The following is a 14017-nucleotide window of genomic DNA, read 5'->3' as shown; positions in this document are numbered from 1 at the left end:
CCGGTGATCATCTCGCAGAACTTACCAAGAATTTCTTTCAAAGTGCTGACCATGCATCTCTTACGGCTACACCATACGACGAGCCGTGCTTTAATCAAAAACATTCCCTTCCATCTCTTTAAATCAGAAATACAGAACGATGTTGGTAATTGACATTTGTCACCAAATGCACTGAATGTTTTTCGAAACGAAGCACATATTTCCACCTTTTTTTGGGAATTGTTGAGCTAGAGTGATGAATGCAGACTGTTACTGCAGTAGTCATTACATTCAGATCATGGTCCAGAAATTAAACAAATGACAGGAACTGGTACGTATAATGCCTTAGTAATGGTGGGTATTAGCAATGGAGTTTACCAGAAACTGAAATTTGAAGTCCCTAATCTAGTATTGATCCCCTGTCCTATCGATCTAAGCTGCTGTTAATCGCTTTTTGTCAGTGGCCTAAACTAGACATACAGACACACTTTGAAATATCCAGACATCAGACTAAGTGCCACACAGCTGAAATGTTAGTATGTACTCTGATGCCATCAATAAGCTTTATCTTTTGTTCCTTAGACCAACTCTAGAAGAATGTCAAAAGGTCAATAAATCATTTAAGTACAGCAGACCATTCAAAACTACTGCAAGACTTAGGTCTTATTGTAGGTCTTAAGAGGTGGATTGTCCCTGGTTATAAGAGGGATTTGCTAACAGTTGATGTTAGAGAATACAAATCCCCTAATATTTATCTTGGCCATGAAGTAGAGGTTTAATTGGTAAATATAATGAAAGAGCATAAAATTAACGCAGAATGAGGAAAATGTTTTTCGCAGTAGATGCGGAAATTCTCTACTTTGCTTAGCAGAGGACCTCCAGAGGCAACTGCCGAATGAAGTCAAGGTTTTGCAAAAGGTGTGCCTAATTGCTCAAGAAGTGTTTGAGGGTGGTGAAAGAAATATCAAAAGTGAATTTCAGTGATAAGTTAACTATTGCTCAGTGGCAAAATGTCGACAATACAGTAGAACTTTGGCAAGAGATAGCATCATGTAAAGACACTATATGTGCACTCCCGCCCCCGTACCTTTTCTGCCATTGATCTTTCTTTCTCCTTCCTCCCTCCTCCCTTCATTACACTGGTTGCCACACAACAACCAATTCCCATTGATTCTCTCCCTGTGTTCGCAGTCCCCGATGGACAGGTTACCTCGTTGGGCTTTCTAACGTGCCAATTGGCCTCTATATACTGCACAGGTCGTTTTTCTCCCTCTTTGTCAGGTTGTATTGACGATGTCCTATGTGACATTTCTGATGAGATTGTTCGCGCTGCTAGCCTTGCTATCCCACGCTCATCTGGACTATTCCACCACTGACAAGTCGTGTGGTGGAGTACGGCCATTGCCATCAGTGATCCCTGTCAAGCTTTGCAGCACCTTAAGAGGCACCCATCCATTGGCAATCTTATTACCTTTCAACGCCTTCACGACAAGGCCTGTTACTTAATCCAGTGGACCAAATGGGTGTGTTGGGAACGCTTTATTTCTTCCCTCGGTTCTACTGCCCCTATGTCAAGGGTCTGGGCTACACTTCGCTCTCTCCTAGGTTGCCATCAGCAGTCAACCCCCCCCCCCTCCCCCCCCGGGCCTTGACCTCCCAGATGGCATTTGCGTGGGCCCATGGGCCCACCGATTCTCATGGAACATTTTGCAACAACATCAGCATCAACCTCCTATCCGGCTGCTTTTCTTCACCAGAATCAGTGGGCCGAAGCTTCAGTCTCATGTTTTATCTTTTGTCAGTCAGAATCTTACAATGAACCTTTTACTGAATGGGAACTACTTTCTGCACTTTCTTCTTCTCATGGTATGGACCCTGGCCAGACACCATTCATAACCAATTGCTTAAACATCTCAGTGCTCCACGAAATCTTCTCTGGGTGCTTAACCGTATTTGGCTCCAGGGTAACATCCCTTCTCAGTGGAGGGATAATATCATGGTTCCCATCCTTAAGCCTGGTAAGAACCTCCTGTTTGTCGAAAGGTATCGGCCAATTAGTCTGATAAATGTTGTTTGCAAGTTACTTGAGTGGATGGTAGCCAGTTTGGCTCAATTAGATTCTCGAATCTCTGGATCTATTATCCCCTTATCAGTGTGGCTTCTGAGAGGGATGGTCTCAGATTGATCATTTACTTTGATTGGAATCCTTGGTTCGGCAGGCTTTTCCCAGTGCCGTCATTTGGTTGCAGTATTTTCCAACCTTCGCAAGGCCTATGATATAGCTAGGCACCATCATATCTTACTTACAGTTCATCCGCCAGTTCCTGTTCCATCGGTCATTCAGGGTTCGGGTTGGTACTGTTTTTAGTTCTCCACAGACCCAGGAGAATGGCATCCCATAGGGTTTGATATTGAGTGTACTTCTATTACTCATTGCTATAAATGGACTTGTGGCCTCTGTTGGACCTTTGGTCACCCCTGCTCTGTATGTGGATGATTTCTGCATTTGGGTTAGTCTCTCGTACATGGCCTCTGCAGCACCTCCAGGGTGCTATACAGTGTGCCTCTGCATGGACCCTCTCACATGGGTTTCAGTTCTCTGCTTTAAAATCGTGGGTGGTCCACTTCTGTCACTGTACTACGGTCCACCTTGATCCGGAGCTCTACCTCAACGCACAAGCAGTTATGCTGCCTATTGGGATGTGCAGGGGTGTGGTGGCAGCAGTGTAGGGCTTGCTAGGTGTAGAATTAAATAGAATTAAATGATTGGGATTGGGGGGAGGAGGAGGATGAGGAAAGAAGCAGAGAAGGGGAGAAGACAAGGTGTGTTGATGGGATAGAAGTCAATTTAGGTAGGTGGAGAAGAACCAGTGAAGGTTGAGGCATGGGGTTTCTGGAGTGAAAGGTATTATTGTAAGGATAGTTACCACCTCTGACAATTCAGAAAAGCTGTTGTTGGTAGGAAGAATCTAGATAGCACAGGCTATGAAGTGGTCACTAAAGTGAAGCACATGTGATGGTAGGAAGAAGCCAGATGTTGCTGGCTGTGAAACAAAGTGAAGCACATTATGCATTACAGCTTCGAGTGCTTCACTTTGGTGACTGCTTCATAGCCTGAACCATTTGGATTCTTCCTACCATTACCAGCTTTTCTAAACTGCTGAGGTAGGAATTCTCCCTACAACATTTCATTCCTGCAACCAAGCTTTATTAGCCTTTCACTATCTACCTATCCCCTTCCTTATTTTCACTCCATCACTGCAGAAACCTCTCTCTCCAATGCATTTAGAAGGCCTGCTCTCCCCCCTCCCCTCACTGCCCCACACTGCCTCCTTTCCCCCACTGTTCACCCCAGCAGATTGCTGTTCACATCAGTTGCAGTTGGGCCCCTGCAGGGGCCATGTGTCTTTAGCTGTGCTTGAATGAATGTTTTTTTCTGGTACAGGAGGAGGACTTTGTCTGAAAGCTCAATTATTTGAGAGTTTAATTCATTGTGCCTGTTGGAGACTCCTCTACATGACAATCTACACTTCCCACATGTTATTCCATCCTGGACTTCCCATTATTTGGTAGTAGTAAGTCATTTTTGTGTAAAGTTGATAACCAAACATCTTCCAGAGGCCACATCAAGAACTTAATGATTCTTAATTACAGGCCAATAGGTGTGCCCCATAGTGGTATTTGTGGATCATTACAAGTTAAATTACAGCTCTGTAATTCACAACTACAATATGTTGTGACTTGGCAAGACAGCCAAGCCACTATGAGGTGAAGCCGAAAGGCATGCGTTTAAGCTCACGCAGGCTGGCGTGAGGTCTGGAACAGGTAAAGTAATTGAGACTAGCAAATAAAGTACGTAGCTGCTGGAACACTTAACTTTAATCCATAATTGGTGAACATCGGTCTGACGGTACATGCATCACAAGATATATAGCAAATGATAATGGCGCCTTGCTAGGTCGTAGCAAATGACGTAGCTGAAGGCTATGCTAACTATCGTCTCGGCAAATGACAGTGTAACTTGTCAGTGAACCATCGCTAGCAAAGTCGGCTGTACAACTGGGGCGAGTGCTAGGAGGTCTCTCTAGACCTGCTGTGTGGCGGCGCTCGGTCTGCAATCACTGACAGTGGTGACACGTGGGTCCGACGTATACTAACGGACTGCGGCCGATTTAAAGGCTACCACCTGGCGGTGACACCACACAATACTAGATCCAGAAACAATTTCAATGTAGACTATACTGCCCTCTGTTGTTGTTAATGGTTTTATATTTTGGTGCAAATGCCCATAACAGGTTGTCAGTGAAAAGTAAAATCCCCAAATATTTACCTTGCTATGTACTGTCTGGCATGTAATTGTCAGTGGTTTGCAGAGTATGTAGATGTACATTACTGGTCTGTTTGATGAAGACTTGGTTTTCCAACCTTAGTGGGTAGTGGTTGCTTAGTTACAGTTAGTTGTTATCAAGCTAAACTGCTTGTGTGTCATGACTGGATTCTTTTGTTATGGAAGTCACACTGGATAATTTACTACTGCGTCATGTGGTCACCCCAGCAGCAGCTGCACAGGTGTCAGTGTAAAAGAAGAGTGTGCGTGCATGCGTGTGCGCGTTTGTCTCGTGTTCAGTAGCAGTTATATTTTACAAAAGGATACACAAATATTGTATTTGGTTCTGACTTTTGGGATAGAGATTTGTAACCAGTTGAGGATAAGTCCAAAATAGATATGAATTTTAATAACTGTAGCATATACAGGTGGCATGTAAATTTTAGCACACACTGGTGTAACTCAAGGCATTTCATAGAAATTAATGTATAAAATTCAGAATATGTGAGAGGGATGCACAAATTTAAGTTATTTTAGCAGCATTTCAGATACATCATTGGCATGTATTTCAGTGTGTTCTTAAGAGCAGTACATTCTAAACCCAAATCAAAATTGCAGCAAGATAAGGCATTTGACATAAAGCTTATGCATAAAGAAATTTAGTTTACTCAATATGTAATTGACTGTGTCACAGATCGAAACTAATGGTGGCAATGGGCTACGTAGTGTTTGGACTGAGGGGCAGTGGCTGTTTGTATTTGACTGTGGTTGTGGGGCAGTATTGGTAGTCACAGCAGCTGTGTTATCTCTGGCAACTGTGGCACCACTGAGTAGTGATGTTGGCTTGTGTGGGGATACAGAAGGGATATGGGGAGGAGGGTAAAGGGTAGTGGTGGGTGAATATGCAGTAATGCTGCTTGTGGAAGTGTACACACACATGGTGGGAACAGATTGTGGGCTGTGTGCACTTGGGAGGGTGTAGGTGGTGTGGGTGTAAAGAGAGAAGGGAGAACCAGAGGCAGGGAAAGGATTGGATAGGTGATTCAGCAGACGGAATATTGGTGGCCAGTTGAAGCTGGGATGGGGGAGAGGGTGGAGTGTTACAGGAATGTAGGATATGTTGCAGGAAGAGTTCCCACCTGCACAAGTAAAAAAACTGGCAGTGCTGAGAAATTCAGAGGGCACAAGCTGTGGAACAGTCAAGGAACTAAATTGCATAGTTCTGGTATGTTCAGCAACTGAATGGTCCATCTCCCTCTTGGGCAAAGTTGCTGGGTGTAACAGAATGTATACAGCTTAAAAGGTAACTACCATTTTAACCCTCTAACAGTAAGGTGAAGTTTCCTGACATAAACGGTAAGGTGGGGTTGGATCTGATCCCACCCTCCAAATATCGATTTTTTGGGGTAAAATAAAAAATAAATAATGGGAAAAAGTTTTATCAATTAAACACACATATTTGTTATAACAAGTTTTTTATTTTTATAGTCAATAAGGAAGAACATAAAGTACTTTGGAAAAATAGGAACTTGATTACAAAAAAATACCTTAATAGATATATTCTCTATAAAATTATTGAAAACATAGTAGAAATCAATAGATTCAGTTATCAACTAGGAACTTGAGTGCTTTATAAATTATAAAGATAGGAACTAAATGAGAAACATCTCTTACCAATTGTAGAAAATAATTATAGGGTCAGCAGTTTCGAAATATAAAGAACTCAATAATGTATTTGTACACATAATGTAATAGGAAGAAATAATAAATGTATGTTATCCTGGAAATGATCACATACAGCCCTGAAAATACATATTTGGCACAATTTATCGCGTCTGTTTCTTTACAGCCAGGGCCAGGGCATATAGAACAATTTCACTTACTACAAAAAGCATTCCCCCTTCTATCTTTTGATCTTTCACAAAAATCACATCATCTTTTCTTTAGTGGCTGTGCTTGGGTAGGCTTGTCTAATTTGATTGGTTCTTTTCCAATAGACGAACAGAGCTCATGGGGAAGATGTGTTATTCAACCTCTTTTCCATAAGAGGTTTTGTCAAAGAGAGCACAAGATTTTTGAGAAATGATATTCTCGCATCATTTGAAAAGCTGTCCATTTTGCTATTGCTTTTGTAAATGATAAAACTATTTATAGCAGCGATGTCTAAAATAGCATAAAAGTACCGCATGGGCCATCTTCTCGATTTTCTTTTTGTGGCCCTGCTGTGGTAAAGCATATCTAATACGTCAATCCTTCCTTTAGTTAGATTGTAGAATTCCACAATTTCAGGCTTATTTGATTTTTCATTTATCTCTCCAGAGAAGTGCATAGACAATATCAGTAAAACTTTCTTATTTTTCTTTGGGGTAAATGACACCAAAGTTTTGTCGTCTTGATACATAAATGTTGAAGAGCCTACTGGGGCGGAAAGCAGCATTGATGCTGGTATTTGCGGTTTGTTCCTCCCCAATGTACCTACAAACGTGAATTTCTTTTGGAGGAGGGTGTCAGTCACCTCCAGTGAGAAGAACAAATTGTCCGCTGTAATGTTTGTATTAGAACCCCTGATAGATTCCGTCAGGTGCAAAACATACTGGGCAGGTAAAGGCAAATCTCCAGGTCTCCTCTTCATTCTGTTGCCCTTGCCAGTGTATGGAATGCCACGCAAAAAATAGAATGTCCTTGCATCGCATAGTGACACTATTTTCAACCCATATTTGTCGGGTTTCGATGGGATATACGTTTTGAATGGACAGACACCCCAAAAACTGTTTCATCTACTGTGACATATTTAGATGGACTACAATTTTTTTCACTGTCAGATTCAAACATGTCCCACACTTCTCTGAAAGCCGCAAATTTGTCGTAGATTTTTCTGGCCTCTCTGGTGGCTTTATCATCAAAGCGGAGGTTTTCTAGAAGAAATGCAAACCTTTTCTTGCACATAGTGAAACGGAATACCGGAGGTCCAAAGGTTGCTGAGAACATCTCATCTACACTGAGCATAGAATTTTTTCGGACACCACTCATGAAGAGGAGGCCAATCATGGGTTTGTTGGTCCATATTATCTCTGTCTTTACCTAGCTCAAAATTTCTCTCATCTACATCTGACTGAGAATTATCAAACTCGACTGCTGCTGCCGCACAATGAAATACATCATCCTCGTCATCAGTATTAGATAATACATCATCCTCGGTTTCTGAACAGTTTTCTGCATCGATATTGTCGCCATCCTCTGACTCAGCCTCTTGTCGGAGAAACTCGTTGTATATCTCCTTAGGAGATGATGCACCATTTTAGTAAGATACTAGAAGAGAAGTTTGGTGGCAGGAGGAACAAGACTTTTGATCAGGCGAATACAGGGTTAGAAATACAAAGTCAAATAGGGGTAATGCAGTAGTAGGTTGAATAAAAAATAGGAATGAATAAAATGAATAAAAAATAGGAATAAAAAAATAGGAGTGCAGGTAAGCCACTACAGACAGCATAATGAACGCATTATTGTGGCTAAGATAGACATGAAGCCCACACCTACTACAGTAGTAAAAGTTTATATGCCAACTATCTCTGCAGATGATGAAGAAATTGATGAAATGTATCATGAGATAAAAGAAATTATTCAGATAGTGAAGGGTGACGACAATTTAATAGTCATGGGTATCTAGAATTCGAGAGTAGGAAAAGGGAGAGAAGGAAACATAGTAGGTGAATATGGATTGGGGGGGAAGAAATGAAAGAGGAAGCAGTCTGGTAGAAGTTTGCACAGAGAATAACTTAATCATAGCTAACAGTTGGTTCAAGAATCATAAAAGAAGGTTGTACACGTGGAAGAAGCCTGGAAATACTAGAAGGTATCAGATTGATTATATAATGGTAAGACAGAGATTTAGGAACCAGGTATTAAATTGTAAGACATTTCCAGGGGCAGATGTGGACTCTGACCACAATCTATTGTTTGAGCTGTAGATTAAAACTGAAGAACTGCAAAAAGGTGGGAAATTATGGACATGGGACGTGGACAAACTGAAAGAACCAGAGGTTGTTCAGAGTTTCAGGGAGAGCATAAGGGAACAATTGACAGGAATAGGGGAAAGAAATAAAATAGAAGAAGAATGAGTAGCTCTGAGGGATGAAATAGTGAAGGCAGCAGAGGATGAAGTAGGTAAAAAGACGAGGGCTAGTAGAAATCCTTGGGTAACAGAAGAAACATTGAATTTAAATGATGAAAGGAGAAAATATAAAAATGCAGTAAATGAAGCAGGCAAAAAGGAATACAAACATCTCAAAAATGAGATTGACAGGAAGTGCAAAATGGCTAAGCAGGGATGGCTAGAGGACAAATGTAAGGATGTAGAGGCTTGTCTAACTAGGGGTAAGATAGATACTGCCTACAGGAAAATTAGAGACCTCTGGAGAAAAGAGAACCACTTGTATGAGTATCAAGAGCTCAGATGGAAACCCAGTTCTAAGCAAACAAGGGAAAGCAGAAAGGTGGAAGGAGTATATAGAGGGTCTATACAAGGGCGATGTACTTGAGGACAATATTATGGAAATGGAAGAGAATGTAGATCAAGACGAAATGGGAGATACAAAACTGCGTGAAGAGTTTGACAGAGCACTGAAAGATCTGAGTCGAAACAAGGCCCCAGGAGTAAACATTCCTTTAGAACTACTGACGGCCTTGGGAGAACCAGTCCTGACAAAACTCTACCATCTGGTGAGCAACATGTATGAGATCAGCAAAATACCCTCAGATTTCAAGAATAATATAATAATTCCAATCCTAAAGAAAGCAGGTGTTGACAGATGTGAAAATTACCGAACAATCAATTTAATAAGCCACAGCTGCAAAATACTAACGTGAATTTTTTACAGACAAATGGAAAAACTAAAGCAGCCAACCTTGGGGAAGATGAGTTCGGATTCCGTAGAAATATTGGAACATGGAGGCAATACTGACCTTACGACTTATCTTAGAAAAAAGATTGAGAAAGGCAGACCTACGTTTCTAGCATTTGTAGACCTAGAGAAACCTTTTGACAATGTTGACTGGAATACTCTCTTTCAAATTCTAAAGGTGGCAGGGGTAAAATACAAGGAGCGAAAGGCTATTTACAGTTTGTACAGAAACCAGATGGCAGTTATAAGAGTCGAGGGACATGAAAGGGAAGCAGTGGTTGGAAAGGGAGTGAGACAGGGTTGTAGCCTATCCCCGATGTTATGCAATCTGTATATTAAGCAAGCCATAAAGGAAACAAAAGAAAAATTCAGAGTAGGTATTAAAATCCATGGAGAAGAAATAAAAACTTTGAGGTTCGCCGATGACATTGTAATTCTGTCAGAGGCAGCAAAGGACTTGGAAGAGCAGTTGAACGGAATGGATAGTGTCTTGAAAGAAGGATATAAGATAAACATCAACCAAAGCAAAACGAAGATAATGGAATGTAGTCGAATTATGTCGGGTGATGCTGAGGGAACTAGATTAGGAAATGAGACACTTAAAGTAGTAAAGGAGTTTTGCTATTTGGGGAGCAAAATAACTGATGATGATTGAAGTAGAGAGGATATAAAATGTCAACTGGCAATGGCAAGGAAAGCGTTTCTGAAGAAGAGAAATTTGTTAACATAGAGTATAGATTTAAGTGTCAGGAACTCATTTCTGAAAGTATTTGTATGGAGTGTAGCCATGTATGGAAGTGAAACATTGATGATAACTAGTTTGGACAAGAAGAGAATAGAAGCTTTCGAAATGTGGTGCTATAGAAAATGCTGAAGATTAGATGGGTAGATCACATAACTAATGAGGAGGTATTGAATAGGATTGGGGAGAAGAGGAGTTTGTGGCACAACTTGACAAGAAGGGACTGGTTGGTAGGACATGTTCTGAGGCATCAAGTGATCAGAAATTTAGCATTGGAGGGCAGCGTGGAGGGTAAAAATCGTAGAGGGAGACCAAGAAATGAATTCACTAAGCAGATTCAGAAGGATGTAGGTTGCAGTAAGTACTGGGAGATGAAGAAACTTGCACAGGATAGGGTATCATGGAAAGCTGCATCAAACCAGTCTCAGGACTGAAGACCACAACAACAACTAGGGGAGAAAACAAAAGTAGGTGTAATATAAACATCAATATGTGGTTGAATCCTCCCCATGAAAGAAACTAGTAAGTGTGACGTAAACAGTAAGGTGGGGTCGGATCCAACCCGAGAGCGGGTAATGTAGGTTTCAGATAGAAAGGATAGCTGCAGGTCACCCATCAGACTGACGTGGCCTACTCAGCGTTCTCGGGACGACTGGCTGGTAGGGTAGCTGGAACCACAGCGCTCTCAGAAAAGGAAGTGGGGAGTTATAAACACAACAGACTTGCTGGGGTCGGATCCAACCCCAACCTTACCGTTAGAGGGTTAAGTGAACTGAGCAGGCATGTATTCTGGTATGTACTTACATGAATAGTGTGCACTTTAAACGCATATCATAGTAGTTAAAAGATTGTAGTTGACATAAGGATTGCACACAAGGTGGTTTGAGTAAAGAAGTCATCATTCTGAAGATTTTGACCATTGCAGTGCTTTACTAGGCAATGTGCTGTTGGAGTTTGTATGCTGTTGTCATCTTCAGATCCTTGAACTGAATTACCCAGCCAGTTACAGGGGACCTACAGTTTAATTTGGACTGCTAGTCGTGAAAGAAGTGATAAGTGACAGATAAGTCATAAGACTTACCAGGAAACAAAATTTGAGTGTGGCACTTTACCACTGGGCCACCAAGTTATGTTTATTTTACACCAAATGTAGTTCATTGCACCCCAAGTCCAAAGTGACAGCAGTAATGAGCTATATAGCCTAGCATGAAATTGCAGATAAGTAGCAGAGAAAATTTTGTAGGCACAGGAAAGTTATTCTCCCAAATGGTAATTTATTAGTAGAAAAGTATATTACAGAAGTGCTAAAAACAAAAAATGGAAAATACAGGAATGTCTTCAGCTGCCAGAGGCTCCGGTCATGTGTGTGTGATTTGTATTTGGATGTGTTACAGAAATACTACTTCTCTGAAAAACTTGAATTGGAACCATGTGTACTATTACTTAGATATAATTACAAGCAATTCCTTAGAGTAAGATATTATGTTTGTTTACTTACCTTGCAGGACTGGTTTCTAGTGCAGAATTAAATGAGAATTCACAAGGCATATTCTTCTGTATACTCAAAGAAAAAACTAACTGCAATGAAGATGTTGCTACTGGTATGTATTTCCAATAATTTTTTCTTTACAGCATCACTGAAAAGAATCTTCCTAAGTATGGCATTGAAATTCAATTTCCAGAAACTGAAAAGGTGTTCACAAGCCTAGGAAATCATTATTCAAATCTTTCAGAAGAAACACGAAAAATAATTGAAAATGAAAATCCAAGTAATTTTTCATCATATGTTCTTTCATCTTTGCCTGTTAATCTCCTTAGTCTTCTGCCTGTAAGTAGCATTGCCACAATTAACTTTTGAACAGTTGAAACTGCAATTGCTATTAATTTTTTTCACATTACGCAAAGGAACTGAAAAATTGTATTTTTGATACAGGATAGCTATTTGCAAAATATAACTGGTTCTGCAGTAGCTGAAGTTATAAAAACCCACATCCAAAATGAAGCTTTGGTGATAAAATACTTAGCACTTCTTAACAGCAGAAATCAACAAAAGGATTTTCTTGAATGTGTAAGTATTAACACAAGTTGCAATACACATGAATATTTTATTTACTCAGAAACTTTGATTGGGTTGTTTTCAAATTTACTTTAGGATAATCTGCTGTGTGGTAATTTGTCTATTTAAACTGGTGACAGTTTGAAAACAGATTGTTCAAAAACTACTGTAGTGTGGTTTTTTGAGTATTTGAAGAAAATAAATACTGAAGTGTGTTGTTACATTTCAGATGGTGAATGTTACAATGCCAGTTACTGTACAACAAAAGCTAGCATCAATAATGTCTACTTGGTTGCCATTGGATGATTGGACAGCTGATGATTTTCTATCTGCAAGGGATGTTGGAAACCCTGTTCTAGCATATCTTCCAGCAGCGCTCTTAATCAACGTCCCAGATAAAACTGCCTTAAAATTGTAAGACAACCACTTATTGAAAAATTAATGACTCAGGTTCTTATTCATTATGCTTATAGCACCAACTATTACAGCTTGTTGCATATTAATGAATGGAAAGGATCCCATCCTGCAAATAAGTGGAGTGACAAGCCAGAGTCAGTAAAGAGGATTTGGTCATACTTGTCTGCAAGGGAGCTATATCCACAACCATTGGAGATGTGGACAATACGGAACTTAAAACTGTAATGCATGCTTCTCCCAGAACACTTTCGCAACTCATTTTGGACCCACAGAGTAATATAAATATAAATACGTTTTCTTGCAGGGAGGGCTTTCTTCTAGAAGGAACTACTTCTGATGAATTGAAGAAGTTAAATCTAAGGCACAGCGATAGCCTTAAACTAATAAGTGAACTGCAACTTAATAAGATTCAGGTTGAGTACCTCACTGGCTATTTTTCTACACAAATTTTACTTAAAGGACTCATAAAATTCTGTTTTATTACAGGTCCGCACGATCTTCGATATGCTGTACGGGAATCTCAGTGAATTCAGCTTGGAAAATTTTGATGATGTGAGGATATTCATTCCCTTTCTCTTACCAATGCACATACAGAAATTTGTCTTGGGACTTGCTGATGCAGTGTCATTAACAAATCTTGTGTTAAAAATGGATGAGCATTCTCTGCCTTTAATGAAACAGGTTTGAACAACATATGTTTCAGATGTAACACGGCCAAATCACTTAATTTGATAAGTTGCTCATACATTTCATTTCACAAACTTCGTCCAAGTAAATTTTCACTGGCTAGATGTGATAGGCAAAATGTGTGTGTTTAATCTGAAAGGAATTGGGTAGTTCTTAACTTGAGGACTGAACAAGATGTGTTTCTTATATTTTATTTGGATGAGAGTGTATTCACATGCACAGGGCACCTGTAATAATTATTCATCTAATGGATAGAAATTTCTCAAAGGTGAACTTAGTTCCATTAGTGGTTTCAAAGTTGCCATAAGACTTGGCAATGAAACGTCAATAATGGGTAAAGAGCTGCATTTCATACCTCAGTGGTGCAGGGTTTTATGGAAGTAGACTTTGTCATGCTAGCTGTTACCTGTAGCTGCACTCAGATATCAATTGTTTTGTTATGATTAATGATGATAAGCCAGCTACTGTATGTACAGGAACATCAACTGGCCTCAGATGTCTGCCAGTTTTGATAAAGCTGCATCTGTAAAAGATATGCAGTGCTGCACTGTGCACAAATGTATGACACAGAGTAGAACAGAATGGTGCTGAGCAATGCAGAACTGTGCAGAATGGAGCAGTGTGAGAAACATTGTCCACACAGTGGCAAACAACTTTTTTTGATGTACACATGCAACATGCAACTTACTAGTTGCTGTCAGAGTGCCATAGTTCAACGTGCACACCAGATATGCTGCGCTGAGCTCCATTTAGTCGTTTCGCATTGTACAGTGCAGCTGGTGTGGACACAGCTTAAGCATAGGTTATGGTGTGCCCCCCTCCCCCCTTCTCATCACATATCAGCACTGCCAAGCAGTGCCTGTAGGTGGACATTGGCAGGAGCATGCATCTATGCGTTGTGGTATTGA

At 40.4% G+C, this 14017-nt stretch overlaps 1 protein-coding gene across 1 annotated transcript in view; it reads left to right on the top strand.

Moving 5' to 3' along the window:
- Positions 1-12423, top strand: part of LOC124776929 — a 521086-nt gene extending 508663 nt beyond the window's left edge. Inside the window, exons 10-13 of the mRNA XM_047252187.1 lie at positions 11455-11550; positions 11632-11777; positions 11883-12017; positions 12235-12423. Coding sequence (XP_047108143.1) covers positions 11455-11550; positions 11632-11777; positions 11883-12017; positions 12235-12423 — 566 coding nt within the window. The remainder of the gene's footprint in view (positions 1-11454; positions 11551-11631; positions 11778-11882; positions 12018-12234) is intronic.
- The last annotated feature ends 1594 nt before the right edge of the window (positions 12424-14017 follow it).

Source organism: Schistocerca piceifrons, chromosome 1 (assembly GCF_021461385.2).
Source record: "Schistocerca piceifrons isolate TAMUIC-IGC-003096 chromosome 1, iqSchPice1.1, whole genome shotgun sequence".
Lineage (NCBI taxonomy): Eukaryota > Metazoa > Arthropoda > Insecta > Orthoptera > Acrididae > Schistocerca > Schistocerca piceifrons.
Note: the sequence above shows the minus strand (reverse complement) of the source record. Positions and strands in the feature narration are given on the sequence as shown.